Raw genomic sequence first — 27,961 nt, 5'->3', positions numbered from 1 at the left:
CACTAGTTTTGAATACATGTTAAGGAATTTTTAGCCCACACTTCAAAAAGACATTTAAGAAAAACAGGCTATTTTGAGGTTTAAGAATATTAATAAGAAGTCATTCTTTTCACATGACGCTGAAAGCAATTTTCCTTTACTGTCAATCTGTAACCCAACCAAACTCTTCAGGGAAAACAGAACACTGTCTCACTTACACAATGATCTTTATCCCTTCCGACTACCACTCCAATCCCAGCAACTATATTTCCAATTCAACCATAAAAGATAGGAAAGACAGGTGGAAAAAATTAAAGCTTTGAGAAATTCAGTAATTTCCTCTAGGATAAAATGATTACAGAATTGTGGTTTTTCATTTACCATCCTTGTACTTGATGACATTACAGAAATCTTTAGAGTAGATTTTTATAAGTTCCAAGGGACTCACCTAACTAACAGTAAAATTTCCAAAAACTATCAAAACCAAAATTATTTATCTAGTTAGCTTCTTACAAAAAATATAAAAAGCTGCTGAACAAAAACAGTTACATAGTTAATAAACAAAATGTACCCTATTTTAAAAATGGCATAGCTCTAAGAGCAAATCTTTCAGACTGATAATTGCCTCATCCCAAATAGGATTTCCAATTGATAGAGATTCTCTTGCAGGTGACAGCCTCCCAGCTGCCTGTGTTTATGGAAATATTGCTCTCTGAACACGCAGACATTCGGAATTGTTAAATAAATCATCTTCTGCTTCTGGAGTTAGTTGGATGTTATCTTTCACTGGAGACAGAGGATCTGGCTTCTTACAAGAAGGAAGCTTTTCAGAATCTCTGCAAAATATAATATAATAAAATGAATTTGGTGTTTTTAGGGTAGCAATTATTAGAGAATAACCTACCTGGACAAAATAGAGGTATATGAAGAGGAGATGATTCTTTACTTTATAATTTGTCTCAATTCATTACATGACACATTCAGATTCTCCCCTGAGTACGTCCAATAAAATGTGAGTTTTGCTTCTTAGTACACATTCCTGCTTTCTTTCTTTCTTTCTTTTTTGGGGGGCGGGGGGAAGTAATTAGGTTTATTTATTTAATTTTTGCTTTTTAATGGAGGTACTGGGGATTGAACCCAGGACCTTGTGCATGCTAAGTATGTGCTCTACCCTTAAGCTACACCCTCTCCTATTCCTGCTTTCTAAATCACCGTTCAAAGTAGGTGCTAAACCGCAACTAAATAAATACTAGCTAAGGCAGAATGATCAGTTCTTTTTTGATTAGCGCCCTTCTCCAGTCTGGCTGAGAACCAACATGAATGAAGCATGAACAAATGTTTAAGCCCTATCTTTTACTCCTCTCCCTCCGCCGAGATTTTGGGAGCTCTGTATCTATAAAAATTAATCCTCTTATGAAGACAACAAAAGTGATTCTATCTCCTGTCAACAAAAATTCAATATGAGTAAGTCTTACTTTCCTACAAGGCATTTAGAAAATACTGTTAATTTCCCTCTAGCAGCAGTTTTCAAAGTATGACCCACAGACCCCTAAAAATTCCCAAGACCTTTTCCAGGGGTTTTGTAAGAATGAAACTATTTTCATAATAATATTTAGACTTTATCTGCCTTCCCTGCTGTGCTAACATCTGTCCTGATAATCCAAAAGCAGAACTGAGTAAAGCTGCTGGCAACTTAGCATGAATCCAGACAGTGGCACCAAACTGCACAAGAAATACTAATAGTACTAAAAAAAAAGTGAGTCTCACCTAGGAACATTTTTGATGAAGTAGTAAAAATTATAAATTTTATTAATTCTCAACCCCCTGAATATTCTGTGACAAAATGGGAAACACAGAAGGCACTTTTGTTGCACAGAGAAGTATGATAGTTATCTCAAGTAAAAGCATGTATGACACTATGGTTATTCAAATTTAGGTATTTGGCAAAGGGCTTCTCTAAAATGAACAAAGAGAGGCTGTTACTTCAAAGACAAAAAAACCTAACAGTATTCATTGCCAATGACAAAATTCAAACTTTCAAGTGAAAATTAGAATTTTGGAAAACCTGTATCTGCCACTTAATAGTTTCTCAGTACTTAAAGACTTTGCTGATAAGATTGTGATTTTTTTCTTTTTGGAGGGGGTGGTGGGTATAGCTTAGTGGTAGAGCACATGCTTAGCTTGCACAAGGTCCTGGGTTCAATCTCCAGTGACTCCAATTACAAAAAAAAGATTGCGATTTTTTTTTTAATATTGTATAATGAAATGTGTCAACAATTAGAAGATAAGCACAACTCAATAAACCCACAGTTTCCAAATGATCAACGCCAATGTTATAAAATCACACGTGAGTAGAAGATGCACAAAGTGCAATACGGACCAATAGACTATGATGCTACAGAGCACAGAGAGTCAACTGATAGGGCTTCATATTCTATATTACAACTACCTTTAAGAAACTACTTGTTGAATTCTGGTGTAATATAAAAGAAGAATTACAATTAAATAAAAATCCTATTAAAATATACTTTTTCCAAATACAACTTTGTGTGGGGCCAGATTTTCTTCATATAATTCAACCAAAGCAACGTATCATAACAGAAGCAGACGCAAACACAGAAGCAGATGTAAGAATCCAGCTCAATTCTGTTAAACCAGACAGTAAAGATTTGCAAAAATATAAGTGTCCTCACTTTTTTTGTGTGTTGAAAAACAGCTATTTCTTTTGTGAAAATATACTATCGGTTTAAGATGTAATGAGCGTATTGTTATTTAAATATTTTTAAATGTCCACTTTACTTTCGAAGATGGTTAAATATATAACAGATATAACCCACGTAAACCAAAGTACTTTTGGGCTCTCAATAATTTTTAAGACTATAAAGGGTTCCTAAAGGCAAAAAGTTTGAGAACTGCTGCTGTATCATTTAATCCTAGACCTTACACAATATAAAGTAAAAAATAATTGTCCAGCACTTATTCCAAAGTGTTTCCACTCATACTATCTCATCTGATTGTGATAATATATCTGTTAGGTGAGATTTAAACCCTAGCATTGCACGTAATGCCCTTCCCTCCGTTCATTTCTCTTTGCTTTTATTCTTAGCACATTTGCTCTAATAAGGACAAGAAAATGATTAATTATAAATTGATGCTACTCTGTGGCTGATGTTGTAGTCCAACAGAAGTACTGTGGTTCAAAAAATGTAGACAGAGGGTCAATTCTTTTAAAACAGTGTTCGCTACGTACATTAGAAATCTGGCAAATTAATCACATAAACTCAATCATACTCCCCATGTTAGATGTGATAATTTAGGGAAACAAATTGCTCTAAATCCAGAAGTACCACAAAGCTTATCTGCTTACCCCCTACATCTAAAACAACTTTTAGAAGGAAAGAAAATTGAGACACTTATTAAGACCTGGAAAAGTCATCTGCTTAACAACAGAGAGACCCCCCCCCAAAGGCAGATTGAGAACTGAGGTTTTTCATTTTGCCATCTTTTCACTAAAAGAAGGCATAGAAATTGAAGCTAAATAGTCTTACAAAGAGTCAGTTAAAGGGACTAGAGGAAAATAATTCTTTTAGGGTAAGATTGTGATTTTTGGGGGTGGGAGGGTGGGTACAGCAATAAAGAAATTAATTCATATGAAAACAGAAACAGCTGGGAGAGAGAAGTTGAAATTACAGAAGAAAATCATTTATCCTATTTTAGAGTAAGTTAACAAGGCAACTCACTTTTTAAATACAAAATTTTTCCAGAGTTCATTAATTTTTATCTGCAATCCTGGCTTGTTCTCGGCATTATAATGATTCCTCTTATGGATGCTTGTTGGCTTCCTGCTCAGCCCACTGACTCTGGCAGGTACTGAGGATTTGATCTTGGTTGTAGAAAGGTTGTCCACAGAACTAGATTTATACAGCCCAGGAACCTGAAGGTTAAATGTCTGTTTTAATACTATTCTGTTAAAGCAACTACCTTTATTTAATTTCAAACTATTCTTCATACACTGCAACAACAACAACAAAATAACCCATAAGCAATATGCAAAAATGTGCTTATAAATGTCTACTACAAAAATTATCATATAAAAGTACAATACAAAAATATATCATAAAAAAAAAAACAGGTTAATACACGTACCTGGCACTAAATTCAAGAGTTATAAAATAGACAGAAAAGTAAGTCTCCTGTACTCCCGAACTGCCTTTAGGCAATCACTATTACTAGTTTCCTGTGCATTCACTGAATACATTTACAAACACACACACACACACACACACACACACACACACGACAACCAGGAGCATATTACACACTGTTGTGTACTTTGCTTTTCTTGCTTACTATATCTTGATTCTTCTTAACAATGTATCTTGGAGAGTTTTCCATTTCATGCGTGGAACTGAATTTTGTTTTGAATAAGTTGCCTCTTTTTTCCATTGTATAAATGTGCCATAATTTACTTAAATGGATCTCTACTGACATTTAAGTTGAATCCATTGATTTTTACACTGCGGGACATATGGAGCCATTAAAGTTTTGTTGCTGTTTTTTTAGGGTGGTAAGAGTGTGGTAATATAAAACAGGGCTTTAAAATTGATGAATCTAGTAGAGGATGTATAAGAATGGAAAGGTTCACACGTGAAAGATGAAATCCTGAATTAGGATGTTGGTGATGGGAAAACGGGAAAGCATGAAATAAGACAGAGAAAGAAACAAGATTTAGACAGATGGAGATGTTTGGTTGTTTTTCTTTAATCCCTGCAGAAGAAGTATCAAGCTGGCGTTTATAAAGAAAGAGGTCAACCCTAAGATTTTGAAATTAAATAACTTTCCGTAGCTGATAAAAAATGTTCTGCGAAGTACTGGTTAGAGGTAAAAAAGATGAGTTTGATTTTAGATACTGAAGGTGGATATTGGGGAGGAAGAAGGAAGGTTCATCTGGGGAGTTGTCACCAAAACAGAAGTGACAGTTAAAACTCTGACAATGCATATCTCTAACAGAAAGAATAATAATAAAAACATGGTTTAATGTCCAGACGTAACTCCTTTTGAGAAAGTACTTTTTACATCTCTAGTCCTACCTATGATTGCACATAATTTTGGCATCCTTTTAGACTTTATACCATGATTATACAAATATACACAGATGTGTGAGTAATTTCAAGTATTTAAGCAAACAATAACACCACACTACAATATTGTTTAATAGCATGGCTTCCCTTTTCATTCAGAAATAATATGAACATCTTTCCAAGACAGATGTCCTGAAACAGGCTGTCTCACTCAAAGATTTTTAAAACAATCTTATATTCACATTTTTTACATTTATATCTTGAATAGCTTTCAGGTTTATATTTATATAGTATGAGATGGGAACCTTCTTTCAAATAGCCAGACCACCTATTAAAATTTTTTTTAAAGTTTCTATGCATTAAAAAATTAACATAAGAAAATAATATCTGTTAACTATATAAATACAGTTCACAGGTATAAATAGAAGAAAAATAACGTATGTTCATTATAGAAAAACATGAGAAACAAACAAAAAGAATTCACCTATATTTCCACCAGCAAAGAAGTAAAACCAACAGTGTATTCAATGTATTTCACTCCCTTATTCTTAGATATTTAGAACTTTTTCCAATTCTTTACCATTGTAATCAATGCAGAACTAAGTGCTCTCGTGTTTACACTCTCAGTTTCTCCTTAGCCTCAAGTTATAAAATGAATCTATTGGGTTAAATTATTTGAACTCTTTCAAATTGCTTTCCAGGAGTGGCTGAGCAATTCTTAGTCTCCTAAATATGTGATTTTTCATCTCACAATACTCTCATAAATATAAGTAAATTAAAAACTTTTATGGAAAAATGAGAGATAAAAATTATATTACTTTAATTTACATTATTTGATTACTAATAAGGTTGAATGTGCTTTTATATGTTAATCATTCACTTGTACTTTTTCTTTTATGATCTCTGTTCATGTCCCTTGCCCATTTTTACATTAACAATTAGTATTTTGATACTGATGGGCAAGAACACTTAATATATAAAACATGCTTTAAGTTAATGAGCTTTCACTATGCAGTCACACAAATCTTTATATATTTTGATAAAGAAAAAAACCTGGCTTATCAGGAACCCAGTTCCTAGAAGGTCTTTTTGCAGTATATATCAAAGCTTTACATCATCATAGATGCTGTGGGACCAGTAATACCATTCCACAGAATTCATTCTTGTAAAATAATCAAGAATGTGTACTCAAATATTTACCCACAAGATCTTGGTTGCAGTACAGTTTGCTATAGCAAAAAGTTTTAGGGTAAAGGACAAACATAAGAGGATTAACTAAACCCATACAAAGGCATATTTTAGTCATTATAAGCAATGTTATACTGCGAGAGAAAAACAGCAGGTTTCACAACTTAAACACCTACAAATTAAGCACAAACATGGTCTTAGAAGGTTTGAAGGCAGACGCTTTTCTGTAATTAAGAATACAGGCATTTTGATATTTAATTTTGCTTATATTTCTTATCTCCTGGTATGTATCACTTCTGAAATTTAAAAATAATTTAAATAACTGTTTTACCTTGTTCCTTAGAGGCGTGTCTTCTTTCGAAAAATGAAATAAGTGTAGCTTGGATTTTTGATTACCTTGATTATCAAGTGATTTAAGATTGCAATCAGATTCCTAGATCCCACAAATCAAAAAATAAAGTAAAATTAGATTTTTACTATGGAATTTTTATGACAATTAACCAATATTCAACAAAACATAAAACAAGTCAGTTGAGAAAATCAGTGTAAATAAAATGTAATTTCTCAGAAGAAAAAAATATAAAAAGCTTGGAATAGAATAAAAGAAAATTAATGTGGAAAGAGTGATGTTTGTGAGTTTCACTAAAGAAATCTAGTAAGATCTTTCAGCTGGAGAAGTAAACTGTACGAAATATAAATTAAAAAGCTGTTAAGTGGGGTCTCCAGAACTAGAGGGGGTGCACAGCTCTTCCTAAAATTGAAGGTGTTTATGCTTGAGATGAATTCAATAGATAAGGCAAGAGATGTGCTTATGTGTACAAAGCAAAAAAGAACATTGTAACTCCTGGTGGCAAACCCAACAAAACCAGAGTAATCTGGGGAAAAGTAACTTGTGCTCATGGAAACAACGGCATGGTTCCTGCCAAATTCTGAAGCAACCATCCTGCTAAAGTCACTGGATACAGAATTTGTGCGACGCTGTACCCCCTCAAGGATTTAAACTTGTTGGAAAGTAGATAAATAAAAGTGTGGATTTATTCTCTTTTTCAAAAAAAAAGTCTCCTCCTGTAATATCATTTGCAAGCTTGGCTAATAATTTTCATAAATTACTAGCCACAAAAACTTGAACCAGTGTAGCTCCATAGCTCTTTTAATTGTGTGACATGTTCAACATTTAAGAGAAAAAAGGCATCTACTTTCAAGAAGTAGAGCAGTACCGTATGAAAGGCACAATTACCTTTAGCAGAGACTTTGAGACCTACTTTCTGTACCCAAATCCCCTCATATAAGACTTTTCTATAGACAGAATAATCTTGATTCCCACAAAAGTCAAATAAAAAAGGACAATAAATGGAAATTCTGAAGGGTCTACATTTCAGCATGTTCCAAGAGGGTTGGTTTTTAAAAAATATTATCTTGGGATTCCACGTGGTACTATATACTTAAAAAACAATCCAAAAGTAAAAAATACTCCATTAATTTGGATTGTAATTTATAGAAACTCTAAAGTTCCTTGCTCATAGCTAGCAGTAGTGGTGACTCTGGGCTGTATCATTTCTTAAAATGAAGATCAAGAGTAAGATCCTAAGGTTAATTCACCTCAAATAGGGTTAACGTACTTAATACATATAGAACACATGATTGTTGCTTTTCACAGTGAACCAGTAAACATCTCCAATGCTTTTTCTTCAGAACCATATGGTAAAAACTGATATTCAGAATGAAGCCCCAATACATTTTCTTCAGAATCATGCAGTAAAGACTAATATTGTGGCTTTCTAAAATATTTTCTGAATCAAAGAAGGATTATATAGTTTTTATATTACCCGTTATTGTCTCAATTGTTTGAGAATAGATAACGATGTTTTTATGAAAGATGTTCAAGAAATAGCAGCTGTGGTGGTACCCAAATGGTGCCAAGAGAAAACCCAGCTAAGAGGTGGAAAAGGAAAAAACTGGAGGCTCATATAAAAGAAGCAGTCTTCTAGACCAGTATGAATGAACTGAAGGCAAAGTGGGTGAATGGGAAAAGAAAAGCAAAAGCCTCAAGGGTTTGGTTTGGCATACTCTTACTTAGAAAACACCACATGAGATGGATTTTGGATTTGAATATATTAACTGATTTCAGCTTTCACCAAATGAAAACAATTTGTTTCCACATTTTACCTAGGCTTTTTTCCTTCAATTTGAGTCCAATACAACTCAAGTTTCCTTTAGGAATTTGAATAAAATATTTTGCTTTCGATAAATACAACCTATACTGATTTATTAGACAGTGCTCAATATTCAGGATTATCAGACCTCAAAATTCCGTCAAATAATCCCAAGGCTTTAGTTGTTCTTACAACTTGGTAACTGTAATTGTAAATATAAAATGAAGTATGTTAAATTGGTAAATTTGAGATAACTCAGATTTAAAGAATGCTATTATGCAATCATGTCATTTTAAAATATGATTATCACTGGGTCTTTATGAGCAGTACTTATTTGTAGTTTTGATTTTATTTAAGTAAGAATAAAGATATTTTATAAATAAGAAAAATGAGTAGGATGCTTTTATTAATTTAAACAGAATAACATAAAATCACTTGTATTATTACTATTTTGCTTTGTCATAAAGGGGCATTTCAACAAAAGTAAAAAGCGTAAATAAATATATATTCCCGAAGTACTAAAACTTAAGATGAACACCATCACAGTAACAGGGCCATTTCGTCAAAAGGTTTTAAATGTTATCTGAATTCAAGAGTATATTAAGGATTTTGATATTAAATTTATAATAATTTTTCACGAAGCTTATTGTCCTGCTTAGGTCTTAAGTGTTCCACAACTTGAGACAGCTCTCAATGGAATACATAGTGATTCAAGAAATATGGTTAGATTACACGTACAAGAGTCTAAAATAGGAAAGACATAGAAAAGCCCTTCAGATGAATAAAATGTGAACTTTCTACTCAGTAAGACCTAGAATAAAAATTAAAACAACCAATTATTTCCATAATGCAGGCAAAATTTCCTGTTACCTGATAAACACCATGTTTTCTCTTATATATGAATTTGAAAACAAAGGCTTCATAATGTGACCTACCTCTGAATCTGAATCCTTACTGGAAGGCTGAGAAAGTTTAGTTGCACTTAAATTGTGTGGTGATAATTCCATGCTTTCCTGAGACTGTGAAGACCAGCCCACTTCATGTAAGGGGTAAGATTCATCACCGGACTCATCACTCTTCAGCTGAGACACATCACACCTGTCGTTACGCTCAGGCAGAGAGGCGGGAGAATCGCTCTTTCTACGGAACTGCTGCAGTGCTGTGCTTGGAGAGGGGCTTGGTGTTCTTGAAAAATCTCTAAGACTTCCAGACCAACTAAAACAACTTCTTAGTGTCCCCAGAGTGGGTGGTGAGATGGTCCTTGCGAATCTGCTGGTTTTCAAAGACTGAGAGTCCGCAGCAATCACGGTCACATCATCTGCAGTCTGCTCACTTGAATTACGTGCTACACTGGTGTCATCCGACACCGTGCCATCTACACAGTCTGATTCGTTTCCATTGGTTTCTTTATCTGCAACAGCGGTTTCATCCAGAGGCTGGCTGCTTGCTTTCTTTGACACACAGTCAGTAGAATCCAGAGAATTGCAAAAAAACCTAGCAGCAAAAACAACGGAAATAATGCAGAAGATTTTTGGAGTTTTCTCACAAAGAAATTAACTTGTCCAAGTCAAAGAACTCATGAGTAAACAGGACAGGATTCAAGTCTAGGCAGCCTAATCCCAGGGTCCCAGTTCCTAATCCCTAAGCCATACTGACTCCTCAAGTTCTCACCTTCATTCACAGGGATGATGGAAACAGCCTAACCAATCTTTCTGCTCCACGTTGGCCCACTAGACTCCATTCTTCACAGTGTGTTCAGAGTGGTCTATCTAAACTAGGAATCAAATCATACCCCTCCCTGGATTAAAACCTTCTAAATGTTTCCCATCACCTTAAAGGCTCAGAGATCCTTCAGTTGGCTTACAAGCCTTTCATGAACTGGCCTGCTTGCTTCTGCTCCCTCATCATCTTCATTTCTGCTCCCTTTTCATCCTTTCCCCAATTTACATCGTGGCAGAAGTAATAATGGCAGTGGTCTACAGCAAACAGTCACCCCACGCTCCATGCTGTTGCTCAGCTCTGTGCCTCTGTCCAAGCTGTGTGAGTCTCCCGGGAAAGCACCTGGCTCCATGCTTCGTCTGCTTCGCTCACTCATCATTTACACCTTAGGTAACGGCACCTAATACTCATCCCTTCCCCCTCGTCCTTTCCAGCCACTGTCTCAGAATTAGATGCCCTCAGAACACCTCAGGCATGGTTTGTCATTGAACTTACACTACCCTACATGGAAAGATTTTGTCATGACCTAGTTTTCCAACTAGGAAAAACTACATGTTTCTCAAGAACAAAAATTGCCTCTCATTTTTGTATGAGAGCACCTAGTATCGTATACAATTGTCAATTTATATGAGAAATCAATAGCCATCTGTATTTAAATATATTTCTAACTATCCTTTGCAAAATTATATTTAGCTTTAAAAAAAAAAACGAAATAAATAGGCACAAATAAGGGGGGACCCCCCCAAAAACAGCAGAGTTTTTCTAATGCAAAATGTAATAAGGTCTACAATTCTTGTTTTGGTTCTGTATGGAGAGATTACAAAAGTAACAGAAGTTCAGGGAAACAGCAGAACTAAGGCACTACATGATTTGAAAAAACTGTATTTGGATTAAGCCTATCCCATTAGACTCAATGTTATTCAAGACAATTAAAATGAATGTCAACAGAGTATATGATAGAACAGACAAACAATATTCCATAGGTACAACTATACCTGCTTCTGGTCCCTGGAACCATGACAGCACCACTTTCTTCATTTTTTCTCTTTAAAAATGTTGCAAATTTGTTTCTTGTTGTAGGTGGTGTACTTAAGCTTTTTTTATTAGTAGTTCCGTCTACCAGGTCAGGCATAAACAAGTCGGAAGACTTCAATGACTTACTAACTTCACAACTATTTTTCTTGGTCTTCTTTGAAGTAGAATATTGACCCAATAGGTCATCTTCTGACAGCTCTTCTAAATAAAAACAAAATTATCTGTAAATCTTTATTTCACATGTAGAGATTTGGTCTTAATTCCACAGTCCTTGCCCTATTGTCTAAAGATGAAGTCTTAATTTTTTTTAATTATGCATCAGAAAAGGAAATAAAATGACTCTAAAAAAATTTCCTTTGCTGTGTTTTATAATTTCAAAAATTAGCTATGATTTAATGTCAATTATTTGTATGATTTTATGTGAAATTACCCAAACCAAAACTTCAGGATATAATCAATTCTGTAAGACTCTATACTCATATACTAAGGACCTAATTTTGAAAGTAAAAAAAAAATCTAAGGCAATTTACATGTAAATGTATGATTTAACTTAATGTTTGATTTTTTAAAAATGTTTCCATAAAACCAGGAGCTATTTATATACACCATCCATGTGTTTATGGTTTTTAAAGTGTCATGTAGTCAAAAGTAATTTGTGCTTTAGTTTTGATCCTCATTACACAGCTAAGGGGCTCTCAAAAGACTGCCATGTGACAAATGTATTCTATGGTGTTAGAATACCTCATAAGGCTAAATAAATGTAAAGTGTTAAAGCTGAAATAGACAAAGACATAGAGATAGCACTAAGGTGCTTTGAATTAGTCCATCTAATCCTCAGAGTGAACAGCTTCCACTCACATGAGTAAATGCTCATTATTCTAAGAAGTTAGTAAAAGAGCTGGGGCATGCCAAAACACTAGAGTCAAGGTGATAACTCAAATTAAAAATTGCATAGATTAAAAAAAAAAACCCAAAACCTATAGATTGGTAAACTTGGCAAAACCGAAATCGGTGTATTATGCAGAGAATTGTGAGCTCTTACAGAAGAGGAAAAAAAAAATATTGTAGGCTCTCCAGCAAGGCTTCATCAAGAAGAAGCCATATCACATTAATCTCATTTTCTTTTTATGATAAGTTTGTCAGTCTAGCTCCTTGGAGAAGTTCATAGACTTAGTATATCCTGAATTGAGCTAGACACTTCTCACAGTGACTCTCACTATTCTAGTGGACAATGTAGAGCAAAATTTATTGTGTATTAGTTATGGGAATTTGCAGCAAGCTGAATAGCCCTGAAAGATAATTGGTGACTAATGGTATGAAAGGAGGTCTGTCTCTGGTATGGAGCCCTAGATTTCCATACTTGCTCTGATTCAATTCAACATGACACAAGCAAACAAATTTTAACCAAAAATTTAAGACACCCTTGAGCCATACTTCTCAAATTTTCAGGTGACCTAATACTCATATATTAGAAGACAATACAAAGATTTAAAAAAAGGAAAAAAAATTAATAGGCAGAACAATGGATTATAATGAATTAAGATTACCTCAATAAAGATAATTTAACCCACATTTAAGTTTACAAATATAACTGTACCTGGCTTAATAGCAAATGGTGGCTTTCGATTATAAATGCAGAAAATGCCAGCAAAATGACAAGAATACTAATAGAAGCTAATACTATCTTAGTTTGCAATAGTAAAAGCAGTTTCTGGATGAAGGACTGAAATAGTGTTCTAAATATTTACCATGCTCTATGGTAAGCAGACCACATCTCAACAACCACTCACTGTAACAGATACAAATTATTAAAAAATTATATTGTATCCAAAGCATAACCTGGATAGATAAGAAACTTTTAGCTTGCAAAAGAAATTTAGGAGGGTGACAATGGCTGTCTTTAAATATATGAAGGGCTATCACGTTAAAGAGGGAAGAAAATTCACCGGTTTTTGTTTTGTTTTTGCATTTGTGTGTGTGCCCAGAGACAAAATCCATTGATAAATGGCAGTTATAACAGAGAAGATTTAATCTGATATAGGTAATTTCCTGATGAGCTCTCCACCTAAAATGAATCATCCTGATGGCAGCAGAAGGAAAGGAAGGAACTATTAAGTTCAGTGTACTTGCTATGCATCAGGGCTTTTATATATCACGTATACAACAATTTGGAAACAGGCAATGTTGTTCCCCTTTCAGAAGAGGAAACAAAGGTTCAGAGATATTATCATGAAGAAGATTTAGGTTCATAAGGAATCAGGCCATTTTGGCTAAATGTGTATAATCCATACTTAAATTCAAAACATAAAAGCATGAACTAAAAGTCTGCATGGGCTTTGTTTTGCTTTTGTTGTCAGACGTTCATTCATTCATGTAATGTCTGAGGGAAAGAAAGACAGAAGGAATGGATTACAATTACTCTTTCTACTTCTAAACATGTCTACAGTGGAAAATGAAACCTTTTTCCCAATACCTAACATTCCATTCTCGGCACTTCTGTTCAACATTGTACCAAAGACTTTATTTGTAGGTGATCTGATTATCTACGTAGAGAATCTTAGAGTCTACAAAAGAGACACTAGAACTAATATGTGAATTTAGTAAGGTTACCAAACATAAGATTAATACACAAAAACCAAGTGTATTTCTATATACTAGCAATGAACCAGAAATTAAAATTAAAAATACCATTTACAACAGTATCAAAAATCTGAAATAGAGGTATAAATTTAACAGATGTACAGATCTGTACACTGAACACTACAAAGCATTGAAGATTTAAGTGAATCAGAAAACTCGATATTGTTAAGTTGTCAATTCTCCCCAAACTGATCTACAGATTCAACTAAATACCAATCAAAATCTCAGCAGAATTTGTTTTTTAAAGAAACTGACAAGTTGATTCTAAGGTTTGTATGGAAATGTGAAGAACACAGACTAGCCAAACAGCTCTTCAAAAGAACAAGCTTAGGGACTTATATTACTTGATTTTAAGATCTACTATAAAGCTACAGTAATTAAGACAGTGTGCCTGGCTCAAAGATAGAAAAAGAGACCACTGGTACAGAATAACCCAATCTAGAAACAGAAATGCAGGAAGGCAATTCAATGGAAAAAGGATAATCTATTTAACAAATGGTGCTAGAACAACTGGATTACCATATACCAAAAAGTGAACCTTGATCCTTACCTCACACCATATAAAAAAATAATTCAAAATGGATCAAAGGCCTGACTGTAAGTACTAAAAGTATAAAACTTCTAAAAGAAAACAGGAAAAAAATCTTAGTGATCTCAGATTTAACAAAGACTTCTTAAACAAGACTTCTTGTTTTGTTTCACAAAAACAAAATACATACCACTTCTTGGTCTTTTCACAATGGGTGACTTCCTCGGAAGATTTAACCCTTTAGTACTAATCACTTGTTCAATGCCTACAGTACTTGGATTTTCTTTCAGTCTTGTAGCATCTGAAACAATATCCAGCTCAAGTCTAGGGCAATAATTTCTGTGCCAAATGCTATTAATATTAGATGACTTTTGACATGCTTTGTCATTCCAACTACGACTTCTTGATTGGGCAGGCTAAAACAGTAAAAGGAAAACAGTTACTTGAAGAAGATAATTAGTCAAATTATTTCCCTCTGTATCAACATAAATTATAAGTTAATAATTAAATTACCCCTTTGAACAGCTTTTGATGAAACATCTGTCCTCTAATAACATTTTCCACTTTGCTGGTCCTATACTTTTCCATTAAATGTGTTTTATATTCCTAGATCTATTTCTCTCTTAATGAGGGTCAAGCAACTTGTTAGCTCATTTCTAAGAGATAAAAAAAGAATCTTCCTAAGATGAACAGTGCAAGAAATGAAACAGCACTTGAAGAAACATGATCAGAAAAAACTACTTTTAAAATTTGAGTATTAGTTCAATATACAGTAGTAATTACTTTAATAATCATCTTGCAACAAGCCTCTAATTAATAACTAACATACTCTTTACAAAGGACTTGAAAATTAAAACTATAAAATTATGTATTTAATCAACTATCCCATCTCTAGAACTTGGATGAGTTCAAACTAAAACAATCTAATTTACAAAACAATAGTTTCTATAATATGGACAATACTGAGAAACAGAAAGCTACTTTGGTCTACGCTGAGCCTTATACAAAATTTTCTCTGAGAAAACTCATTGACAGTAAGGATTGGTAAATAATCATTTTTAATGCTAATACAAGTTATTCACAATTAATAACTAAATACATTTTAGATGACAATGATCTGCTAAAAGGATGTCAATGATATTCAAATAGAGCAGAAGAGGCAAAGGGTACAAAACATTAAAAAATTAACAACAGTACAAAAAATGCTGGTACTTAGGGTGTGAATTGTACCTGACAAAAATCCCACCTGAACTTGGAATCTAATCTTAAACAAAGGATTAAAAATAAAAATAAATAAGTAATATAATAAATAAGTAACAAGAAAGGTAACTTAGAATAATTGAGAGAATAGGCATAATAAAAACAGTTTAAGCAGTATAGCTCACGGCATTAGATCTCATGATGGTTTTATAAAAAGAGAGAGAGAGAGAGAAATAGGCAATTAGAAAACCTGACTGGGAAGAATAAATTTTTGAGAAATAAAAAGGATTAGTTTGATGTACAATCAGTGGTTCCAAGGGAAATTTCTCTATGAAAAAAAAGATCTGATAAGGATTTGGGATTATGAAGGATGGCTGTCTTAGTGAGTCATAACATTCCCATTCATATCTGAACATACTAAATTCAGCCAATTATTTCTCAGTTTCTGTGACAGGAAAAATGAGAATCATTTCTGATTAAATTGTAATATCAGTAATTCAAATCTATAAAGAAGATAGCAGAATAAAGTCTTTTCGGTCCTCTTCTTATACAAACTTCTACCTATAAGGTAAATAAGTCACAGAGATATAATACACAGCACAGGGAATATAGTCGTCCCTTGGTGGCTGTGGGGGATTGGTTCCAGGACCCACTTTGGTACTAAAATCCACGGATGCTCAAGTCTCTTATATAAAATGGAGCAGTATGGTCAGCCCACCATATCCATGGGTTCTGCATCCAAGGATTCAATTGAATTGGGTCTGCAGTTGGTCTAATCTGCAGATGCCCGTGGAAATGAAGGGCTGACTACATGGTCAATCATACTGTAATAACTCTGTATGGTGACAGATGGTAAGTAGAATGATTGTGATAAGTTCTTAATGTATATAAATAATTTCTTAATGTATATAAGTATAATGTATATAAATAAAAAGATTCACTATGTCATACACCTGAAACTAATATGTCAATAATAATTCAATAAGGAAAAAAAAAGTCATCCCCAAAGCAGTAAGAACAAGAAACAAACACAAACTCCACCTGCAGTAAAATTAGGAGATACATGTAACTTCCAAACCATAGTGAAGATAAGAGTATAAATAGAAGAGCTTAAAGAACTTAGCCCAAGGGGGAGGGGCAAGACAGGGGGAGGGGATTAACGGGTGTAAAATAAAGAAGGTAAAAGGATATATTGTACAGCACAGGGAATACAGCCAATATTTTATAATAACTATGAATAAAGTATTATAACCTTTTCAAATTGTGAATCATGAAACCTCATGTACACTTGAAACTTACATTACATAAATCAACTATACTGCAATAAAAAAATAAAAATAAAGAATTTAGCCCAAGAGAGATCAAACTCAAGTGTCTACAGAAAAGAACGTCAGTGAGAAAAGCCAACTCCATGTACAGAAACCCAGAGAACGACTCAGGAATTTAAGGCACCAGGTACCATGGTGGCCACAGGTAGGAAGAGAGCTGAAAAAAATGATTATTTGGCCCCTGGGTCCTCATCTTCAACCTGACCGTACAGTCAATTCGCACCCATCTGCCTTCAGAGCAACTGGACCTTTGAAACCCAAAACAGTAATATTCAAACCATAGGCACTTTAGAAGGCGGGAAGATTCATTTGTCTAAAGACAGAGATCAAATGAAAGGCTAAGTAGGCAGAATGAGGTGAATTGAGAAAAAAGACATCAAACATTTGGTATGCTCAAATGAAAGTCTAAAGGTTTGATAATATATTATGTGATCACTTTTTAATTTAAGGAAATTAACCAACATACCTATGTTCTAAGAGATATATTTCCTCTAGTATCAAGTTGTTTTCAGTCTACACTTCACAGTGCCTGGATATAGAAATGCTTAAAAGATGTTTACTAAATGAAGATTTGCCTTAAGTCATACTTCCTGAGACATAACTAAAATGTGCTCTTTGAGAAGAAAGTCTTTAAAATATTACCATGGCAGTGTCTGGATTGAAGTCATCAATCTGTTCAAAAGTATTTATATCTTTATTTCCAAGCGCTATTTGAAGAGCTGTAGAATCATCAACATACCTAGGTTGGTAGGATTAAGGAAAATGCTTTTATTAATAATCAAACAAATGATACTGTATTAAAATGGAAAAATGTCTTCTATTGTCACAGAAAATCTTCAGGTTTATGATTTCAATGGACAGTACTTACTTTCTACATTCAGCTTTACCAAAACCACAGGCAGAGTTTATTAGTCTCTATTTGTCACAGCAGGAGTTGGTTATTTTCTGAAGCAAAGCCCCAAGTCATCACTTACTTCCTGTCAAGGGCAATAAAGAAGAAAGTCCTGGCCAATACCTAAGTGACTCACAGCTCTGCATCACCCTGAATGCATGTGGCCAGTAGCTGTGGGAAGGGCATCCTCAACTGGGATACTCATATGCCCAGAATGTTCTTCCTAATTAATTGAGCTTACTTGCTGTGAGAGGGTCTCTTAAGTACCACCTTTGGAGTATGTACCTTAAGTGACTGACTGTATATGCTTCTGCCAAGTCAATCTAAGTAATTAGCAAGTTATAATGGATGAGCCTCAGGTTTATAAGCAAAAGTTGTTCTAAATTTTCACTAGCATGGTAATTAATTTAAAAAAATAAAGATTTAACTATTAAAAAAAAAGCAAAAAAAAAGTGCAAGCTTTTTACTGAATGTCTCACTAAAAATATCACCACAAACATATGCAAGAAGTGCAAAGTTCTACGATTCTTGTTCAGAAAGGATACTGCCCAGCATAGCTCAGTGTTTCAGGGTCAATGTCATCTTCATAGGCATTCAGAGGAATAAGTTTCCTTTTGATGGGATCAAAAACTAGCTGATAGAGGAAGGTATTGTTGGCTCGAATAAACCCTTTGATGTAATCTTCTGGTACTGTTATATTCATCTTGAGATAATGTCCAATTTTCTTGATAACCTAATAATAGATGTAAAAATATTTACAAGTTATCTGCAAACAAAGAACAGGGAACACATTATCCCCAAGATCCATCAGCTTACAGTAGAGAAGGATGAGGGATTAAAAAAAAAAATCAATTGCTTTTATCTACATTAAAAACCTCTACCAGTAAACACAATCATGTCATGACTTAAAATTCTAAGTCTCTATAACAGTGTTTTCTTTGTTTTTTCCTATTATTAATCCAAAGAATGAAAAATCCAGTTACACATCAAATTTATATTCCTAAGTATAACTTTAAGATACATTCTTCACCTTCAAAATCCCTTTCATTCAGAAAGCAAAAAACAAACAACAGACAAAATCTGAGGATTTAAAAAAAAAAATTCTTAGATCATATTTTAAAAATGGAGTCAACATTCTAACTCCTGTTATGGTCATGGATGATTAAAGCTTGAAAGGGTTTTGAAACTTTTATATTAAACTCAGAGATGAAGAAGTGAAGACCCAGAGAACCAGAGTGATCCTAGAGTCACAGGCTAATCAGTGCATGCTGCTCTCTTCCCAGATCTGCCACCATCTCCCATCCCTGAGATCAGACCATCCTTAGCCCTGAGGACTCACACTTTGTACTCTTAGAAACAGAAAATGAAAATTCTGCTCTGCAAACTCTATGGGCTTAAGAGAACTACTCAAGGCAAGTAGGGGTGGGAATAAGCTTCTTTAACGAATGCTTAATTTCTTAAATTATAGACCAATGACGTACGGTGTCTCAGAGTTTTCTAGAAAATTCACGACACATGATACTGCATCGGATTCTATGAGGAAGTAGAATTAGGAATCCAGCTTTACTGAGCCATGTTAAAGAGATTTACATAAATGTGTAATTTCTCTCATAATCTTCATGTTTTAGACGATGATTATTTTCATATAAATATATTTATTTTAAAATGTAATGAATTTATTGTTAATTTTGAGTGAACTAACAAATATTTAAATTTTTCTGTTTCAATTTCTGACTTAGTAAATATTAATAGCTATAACCCATATAAACAAAAATTATTGCCACAAAGAGCTTTTAAGAGTATAAAGGGATCCTGAGACCAAAAAGTTTGAGAACCACTAGGGTAATAAGACAGAAATCAAAAGACTGCATTTTAACATTAATTCTCCCCTAGGATATTTTATCCTTAAATCTCTTTATAGCTGTTTTTATTTTTAAAAATTACTAGTTTTTAAGTCAACTGCTGAAAACATGGTTCATCAGTTGCCAAAAGCAAAGTTCTAGTGACTTAGTAGTTTTCTCCTTTCAATGACACAATATTGGCTGTGGATATAACAGAATATTTAAGATCCATATTCTGAGCGGATCATCTATTATTTAAGAACTGCTTCAGAACTTAACGTGACCCTTGGTAAATCACTCTTACCTTCACAATATCTGGATTGTTGGCTAGTCTTAGTACTTTGCAGGCCTTGGCTAAGCCAATCCCACGCAGGGATGAGAGATAGTCACAGCCTGAAAGAATGCACATATAACGGAATTTCTCTTCTGTGAACACATCCCCAAGCTGTTTGCACATTCCTAGCCGAGACTGATCAATTTCTAGTCCATTTCCAAACTGGTCCATTTTTAAAATCACCTTCAAAGGGAAGGGAAATTGTTAACACCTATAAAAGCCATTTTAATTTTTCATTACCAAATCCACTGCAGTATTTCTAAGAAATCTTTCTTGTTCTTCATCGTAACCAAGAGATAGGGAGTCCAATTAATTACCGTCAAATCTGCAGGTAAGTTAAACTGAAGCACAGGCTAGACAAGATCACACATCATAATTCAACTGCCCTGACTCTCGTATAAAGAAGGCCCTTTCTGCTCCTCTTTACTTCCTATTTCTATTACAGGGTTGATCATGTCAAATAGCAATTCCTATTTAAATAACAAAAAGCATTTTCTTCTTACCTTCTGCTTTTACATATTAAAGTAATTCTTTTTCTTATTCTTAACGTAATTCATGTGTATTGCAGAAAATTTGGAAAACACAGAAATTCAGGAAGAAGAAAACAGAAGTTGCCCCAAATCTCTCATCTATCACTGTTACCCAGCATTGATCTTTTCACAGATCCTTCTAGTCATCTACAAATATATAGATAATACAAATAACATAGATAATAACAGAAATGAGATCAGTCTATAGTTCTGTGTCTTAAAATATCATAATAAAATTCTCCATTAAACAGTTTTATACATAATTCTAAATTACTGCAGAGCCTCTCACTAGCAGATACGTTAACTTATTTATACGACCTAATTGAAAAATATAAAGCATGTAAGTGATCATTATTAAAAAACAAGACTACATTCCACTAAAGAATTTGGAAAAAAACAAGACGACCCTCTCACTTTAAGGGCTTACTCTGAAAAATCATCCAGATTACACAAATGTCAAGCAGCAAAACCTTTCTTTTCATTTTAAATAAAATAATTGTTAACACTGTAAGTAGATATTTGTTGCAGGTATTAAATAAGATAAAATATGTGTTTCTGGAGAGGAAAATTTTAGCTCCTTGATTTACACTATTTCCAACCACATAGAAAAACAGTATGGAGTAGTTGTAGTTAGGTACCTTTTTACAGCCGAAAGCGAGGAGATCGGAGTCCTCTGTAATTATAGCTTGTACAATCCCAGCCTTGTTGAGATAGGCCAACTGCGCATCCGCTTCGTATGGGGCCACGAGGCAATCTACTCCCTGAGACCGAGCAGCCTGTGAGGAAGGGTCACGATCAATCTCAAGAACAGCATGTGGAAGGCACTGAAAGACTTCCTGTTTCAAACCCATCTTACCCAGCCTCAACATGTACAGGCTCATATTATTTTTGGAAATCATTTCCTTTAAAGTAAGTTTTTCTGTTTTCAGTCCTAGCATATATTGAACTAATCATACAGCCACTAAGAAATCTTTTTTAAAAGTCAATTTATACATTAGGAAAACAGAACTATTGCTGTACATTCAGGGGGGCGGGGAGGGGGGAGAAAAAAAAACAAGCTGTAATGCTTAATTATTTCAAATTATAGACAGCTACCATCTTAAGTATGGTCATGCTCCCAAAAGAACATAAGACATGTGTTTCCCCAGGTTCTCTTGTCACAGAACAAAAGTCTACAGGAGACTGTACTGATGACACAACAGAATCTAATCACCATTCTTCCCATTTGTTTACCAAGCAGTTTGAACAGAGACCCAAAAAGGGGGAAGTGTGGGCTGTGACTATGGGAGTGTTGACCCTAAGATTTACGGTGATGAGGGAAGAAGCTTCTAAGCAGAAGCAGATCAAACAGACTAGAAATCTGCAGAGCTTCTGAACTGGCCAGAATAATTGAATAGATCCCTGACAGTCATTCAAGAGTGAAGGTTACAGTAAGTGTTGAAGACTATGAGCATGGGGTAGGATTGAACCTCCAAGAATTTAGCCCTTCTGTCTCTACGGAGCACTTTTATCTATGCAAGTGACTCATCTAAAAAGGGAGAGCTCATTCTTTAGGACTTCTCCCTTGGAAATGGCTGGATTCCTCTCTCCTACCTACAAACCCTGCTCCCTTCTTCCTCTGACACCCAGCTTTCCTGAAGGTCTGGCCTACAATAATTATCCTCCCTTCATGTCCTCTCTTGCCCATTAACAAACAGCTGGCTTGTAACTGGCTTAAATGAACCCAACCATTTGTTACTTTGGCTTTATTTCTTATTTAGCTCACTTTAATTACGTTGTGGGCCATAGCATGTGTGATATTGATAGAACGGGTGAAACACTCTCTGGCTTCTGAGACCTTCCCCTCACGAAGAAGCTGCTTTCCCTTAAGAAGATTGGCTTGTCTTCTTCTGCAAGAGAGAAAAAAAAAAAGGTGACAGGCGAACTCAAGAAACTACAATAAAACTATAATTCAAGAAATTTTCCTAGAATAAAAAAATGGTTGACTCATTTGAAAGTGTACACTGGGTTCTTCAGAATATTAACCCAGATCTTTTGGGTTTCTAGATGCAAAGAACAAGGATTTATAGTGCCCATACACACAAGCTTATCATCAGACTTTTCTAGAATAATGCTTTATGTCAAAAGAAGTCAAACAAGGTCGGAGCTATATATTAGCAATTAATGATCAGTGTAAAGAGAATCAAACTCTCCATTTAAAAGATTTTTTAAAAAGACAAAGGTTGACAGAATGGATAAAAAAAAAAATTACAGTGATGTGTTCTTCACAAGAAACAAGCCTAAAAACAATGACATAGTGAAACTAAAAGTAAACAGAAAAAGGCATTAGGAACATACAAAAGAAAGTTGTTATGCGTATACTAACGTCAGACAGAATAGACTCCAGAACAAAAAAGCATAGAGACTATAAGAGTCACTACGTATTGTTTCAATTTGCTACAAAAATATAACAAATTTTAAATATGAAGGCAACCAATAAAATGGCTTCAAATAAACAAAGCAAAAAATGGACAGAACTATAAGGTAACTGAAAAATCCACCATCACAGTGAAATTTTAACATTTCCTCAGTAATTGATGGATTAAGTAGACACACATAAAAAACAAAACAAAACTCCCCACAAAAGAAGCCACTTTGAACACTACAATAATAAGCCTGATTTAATGGATAGACATAAAACCTTCCACTCAATAACTGAAGAACACACATTTTTTTCCAGCACACATGAAACATTTAAGAAAATCTGTTCATGAACTAAACTATAAAACAAGCCTCCACAAACTAAGACAAAAAGAAATTGGTATCATACAGACCACAATGTCAGAACTTAAAGTAGTTAAGTTAGAGAATCTACTTACTCTCTTCTAGACTTCTCCACTTCCTTTTTAGAAGGTAAAGTACATCCATCAAAAACCAGGACAGGCTTGATCCCATGAGACAGCAACATATTTACAAATTTCATACAAAATCCTACATACCTATGAAATTGAAGAAAAAACATTTACGTACTTTGCATCTTATAAGGTAATACTTTTGCTCTTTTTAAAACTAGATGAGATAGATTATGAAAAGAGGCTTTTGTTTCTTAAGCAAATGTTTTCATAGGAAATATAAGCTCTAATTTAGACTTGGGTTCAAATCCTGCCTTGGATCCTACTGGGTTATGTAATATTTGCCTTCCTCATGAGCAGATTAAAAGACTCTGACGGTCCTGACACTGTGTGATTTCAAATCTAGCCTTTTTCCCTCATTTTTTTTTTGATTTAAAAAATTTCAAATCTACTGAAAAGCTGAAAGAATAGTACAATAAATACCTGATTTTTCCAACACCATTATTATACCCAAGAAATTTAACAGTAATAAAGTACTGTTTAATATACAGTCTATATTAAAATTTGCCCAATTGTCCTAGTATTGTTGTAACTAGTGGTGACCTGCTAAATAAATAACGAGTTCTGGGGGAAGAAGTGCCTGATTTGTAGCACTTATAAATTTCCCTGACATGCATATTCAACAGTGGTGGATAAACCACCAATGTGGGCTCACTAAATGCTAAATTGGGAGGAGATGGGTATAGCAAGTTCATATGAGTTGACTCCAGCACAGCACTGCTATAGTTTTTTCCTCCAGTCCAGGATGCAAACAAGAATCATGCATTACATTTAGGTTTTTATTCTGGCAAGACAATTGGTGTATTTTAACTCAAAAATATGAATAGAAAGATGTAATCTTAAAAGATAATCTTTTAAATCATCATCATATTCATTTTAATGGAAGACTCACTACATTGTCCTTTTTTTAAAATTGTAAACCAGTGACAATGGACCTGCATTGGTCTATAGCACAAGGACTGGGAACTAGTGATTAAATATCAAATAAAAATAGGAGAAAGCAAATGTAAAATTATAATGGATTTTAAAGGAAATTTACTTTTTTTTATTAACTAGACAGAATACAAACGTCAGATATCTGGTTCCTTCATTTTATATATTTCAGACATCTTTCCAGGTACATATAGAGCTACCTCATTCTTTATTATGATCATAAAGGTTTACCATAGGCTTATCCAAACTTTCTGGTTTTTTTCTTGTTAGTATCCCCATCCAAAATGAACCATTAAAGGAAAATAAACTATCAAATGTGACTTATTAGTTACAGTAGGAAAAAAATATTAAAATACTCAATACTTTGTTGAAAGTCCTGAAACTTTTTAGTTCAGTGAACATTTACTGAGCACCTACTATGTGGAAGGCCCTGTGGAATTCATCTGACAATATGGATATTCCTTGTACTTTGGACAACTCTTCTAATTAGTCAAAAATCTCAGAATCCTTAAGAATTACAAAAAAACTAGAGACAAAGTTCTCTCCCCAGTGAAGAAAATTTAAAGAACATTGAAGGTAGCAATGAGAAAATTGTAGTCGTCAACTATAATTGCAACTGTTCAAATTTATTGGTGGAAAAGAAATCACTTTCAAAAAATGGTTGCAACAGTTGGAGTGGCAGAAGCACCCAGACTCCTTCACATCCCAGACAAACTGTGACAGGTCACTTTGGGTCAAATTAACTTGATAGGCCCAAAAGCCCAAAAACATATATTCACCTTTCAATAATGACTTCTCTGCTTCTTTCCACCCCCAACTCACTACCCCATCCCTTTCTGGAAACAAAAAAAGATTATTATTATTATTGTCCATTGTGCTTAAGTAAATCATGCTAAGATCTATAAGCCTTCCCTCTAGGAGGTAAATTATACAGTGTGAAAAAGAAGACACATAATAGTGCCCAAATCCTTGTGGAAAATCTCTGTCTAAAAACTATGCTGACTTGTTTTTCTAGTGTCTCTATTTAAAAAACAAAGAGGACACATATCCCGCCCCAAATAAGGTCATGAGTTATGACTGGATGTCAGCTTGGCCACCATTTCTGGCCCCGAGTGAAGTAAAAGGAAGTCAGAACACCTTGTCCCTGAGAAGCAACTGCCTTGTTTTGCTAACAGGGTTTAGCAGTATGTTGTCTGTACCCAAGAAAGTGAGAGTCTAAAGTCACCATGGATTTTTCAGAATATTGTTAAAAAGTTTATCTTAGATAAAGAATAAAGAAGACAGCCTTTAGTCTTTGTCCACTGGTGTCCTAATACTCTGGCTTATTTGAAGGAATGAAAACTAGCGTATATCATAGAAGGAAATGTTCCCTGATGTGGCAATATTCTAAAGCACATGCTCTCACTTCTTGATAAATCTGACACTGAAGGAAAATGATCCTCTTCTGAAAAAAGAGCGTTACAAGTCTCGTTCCTAATTGGCAAAGAATTAACGTAAGGTCCAAACTTACTTATCGGTAGGTTCACCTTTGGCTAGTTTTTCAGCACAAGCAACAGCACCTTTGTGAAGCCAGCAATATGTATCCACGGCTACTACCTGTCCCTTATACTTCCTCACGTGGATAGGTTCAGAAGCTTCTTTGATAAATTGCAGTAATCCTTGGATCCCCATAGTGCTAAGTTAACTATATGATACGAAAAAAGAAATGGAAAACAGCAATGGTTAAAGCAAAATATATTTACCCAAAAGTTTTGGAAAAAGAGCTCAAAAACTAACATAGCACCTATTATTGTTTAGACATTTGAGAATCACTACTCTTTAATATTTTAACTGGGGTCCTCTCTGTCAAACAATTTCTAACGTCTAGAATACTTACCATAATAACATACTATCCCTATTTGATAGTTCCTTTATGTATTCTTTCTAAAGTGCTTTCCCTTTTGGAATCATAATGTATGCTCCAAGCCCTGGAAACAGTATGAAGCAGACAGAAAATACTAAAAAAAAGTATGAGCCTGTCTTCTCTCCAAGAAGGCCTTGTTAAAATTGTGCATCTTGTGATATCACATTGCCTCTGCAAAGGCTTTGTAAGAAACAACATGCAAAACACTTGGTAGAACATTTCAACTGAAAAATAAAATAAGCAAATAGAATTATAGAACTAGGGGTATACTTTTTTAGGACTGAAATTTACTACCATCAGAATGCTTTATTTCAACAACTGAACATTCTGCTAACAGGCAATGGTGGTGCCCAGGGGCAAGTCCATCAGACTGAAAGCTACCCACAAATAATGTGAAACTGCCCGCCGTGCAAATACAGTTTCAAGATAAATGCTTAGCTTTTCCATCCAGGTTGCAGCCCCCAAGCCCTTTCTATACAGAAACCTGAAGCTGCCACAGTCCTTTTTCAAGTAACTACTGCCCTCTCACCCAACTGCCCATGATAAAAAGTAAAAGCAGTGGACACTGAGCATTGCTTAGCATTTCAAAACATAAATCTCTCCCAACAGACATTAAATTAGGGAGGATAGGAAGAAAGTACAGGATCAGGAGTCAGACTTAACCCTGTTGATACTGTAGGAAAGCTCTGATACTCTAGTCCAGCAGTTCTCAAATTTCAGTTCGTTGCAGATTCTCAACTCCTCCACTCCTCCTGACTATGATTCACTAGTTGTGGCATGAGGCGGGAATTCTGAATTTTAAACACGTTAGGTAATTTGGGTGCACGTAGTCGTCAAGCCACAGTTTGGGAAAAACAATTACTCTCCTACCTCTCAGATACTCCTAAAAAAGTTTTCTTTCATTCCAAGAGAAACTGTCAGAGTATAATTTTGTGAAACTTACATGTTTCTTCTAAGTTAGGTAAATATTCACGAATAAATGTTTCCTCTTCAGCACGATGAGAATGATGGGGGCCACAGGCACAAAGCATCGTCAGGAGACCGCCTGCGGCACCAGGTAGTAAATGACAGCACAATATCACCGCTCCATCTGATCTCACAGGGCCTGGCAGAGCGCCCACAGGACTGTTCCAGGAGACACGTTCCTTTCGCCTGCACAACTTTAAGAAAACCATGTGCTTGTCAACATTTGGAAGCCGGGAGGTTGCACGTAAAACCGGCCTGCTCGTTTCCGCAGGAAAATGCGAGGTCCCTCCCTCGGTCCCCCAAATCACTTCCCCGGCCTATACACTCCAGCACCCCAATCTCCGCTCAGGGGTGCCCAGCCTGCCGCCCCCAGGGCCGCTGCAGGGTCCGGCACCAAGTCAGATATTCCCCTTCTGCCAGGAAGACCCGGATCCCGAGAGCAGGGACTGGGACCAGCGGGGACACGCTGCGGGCCTGCACTGCCCGCTCCACCCGCTAGCCGGGAAGGGCCCTCCATCTGCCCGAGGAAGGCCGGGTGGGGACCCAGAAGCCCGTCCCCGCGGCCCCCACTTACATGAGCCAGAGCACGCGAGGCCGCGGCGCAGAACTTGATGAGCCGGGACGCAGCGCAGCACAGCACAGACGGCCGGAGCTTTCAATTTGCGCGGGATTGCCCACGGCCCCGCCCAGAGGAAGTGACGTCAGCGCCCCTCCACGGCGCCGGCACCACCCCCCCGTCCGCGGTCTCCCACTTCCGGCCAGAGCCCGGTTCTCGCCTTCCGGCTTCCCGCCGGCGCCGCCGCAGACGTCCCCTTGGAC

At 35.3% G+C, this 27,961-nt stretch overlaps 1 protein-coding gene across 2 annotated transcripts; it reads right to left on the bottom strand.

The window, feature by feature from the left end:
- EXO1 (exonuclease 1) lies at positions 1 to 27,830 on the bottom strand. 2 transcript variants are annotated; one of them, XM_015234719.3, is made up of 15 exons: positions 27,717 to 27,830; positions 27,120 to 27,336; positions 25,784 to 25,957; positions 23,308 to 23,427; positions 22,215 to 22,338; positions 21,088 to 21,225; positions 19,890 to 20,102; positions 18,290 to 18,477; positions 17,495 to 17,591; positions 14,515 to 14,740; positions 11,116 to 11,356; positions 9,337 to 9,895; positions 6,580 to 6,681; positions 3,720 to 3,913; positions 1 to 815 (listed from the first exon to the last, which is right to left on the bottom strand). In XM_015234719.3, the coding sequence occupies exons 3-15, from the start codon at positions 25,942 to 25,944 to the stop codon at positions 674 to 676; spliced, it is 2,505 nt and encodes an 834-aa protein (XP_015090205.1). In that variant the 5' UTR covers positions 25,945 to 25,957; positions 27,120 to 27,336; positions 27,717 to 27,830; the 3' UTR covers positions 1 to 673. The 2 variants fall into 2 exon arrangements, with proteins under 2 accessions (XP_015090205.1, XP_072804663.1); XM_072948562.1 differs by having other exon boundaries at positions 11,116 to 11,353.
- Positions 27,831 to 27,961: the final 131 nt, after the last annotated feature.

This window comes from Vicugna pacos, chromosome 23 (genome assembly GCF_048564905.1).
Source record: "Vicugna pacos chromosome 23, VicPac4, whole genome shotgun sequence".
Taxonomy (NCBI): Eukaryota; Metazoa; Chordata; class Mammalia; order Artiodactyla; family Camelidae; genus Vicugna; species Vicugna pacos.
The sequence above is the reverse complement of the archived record's forward strand: the minus strand, read 5'-3'. Positions and strand labels throughout refer to the sequence as shown.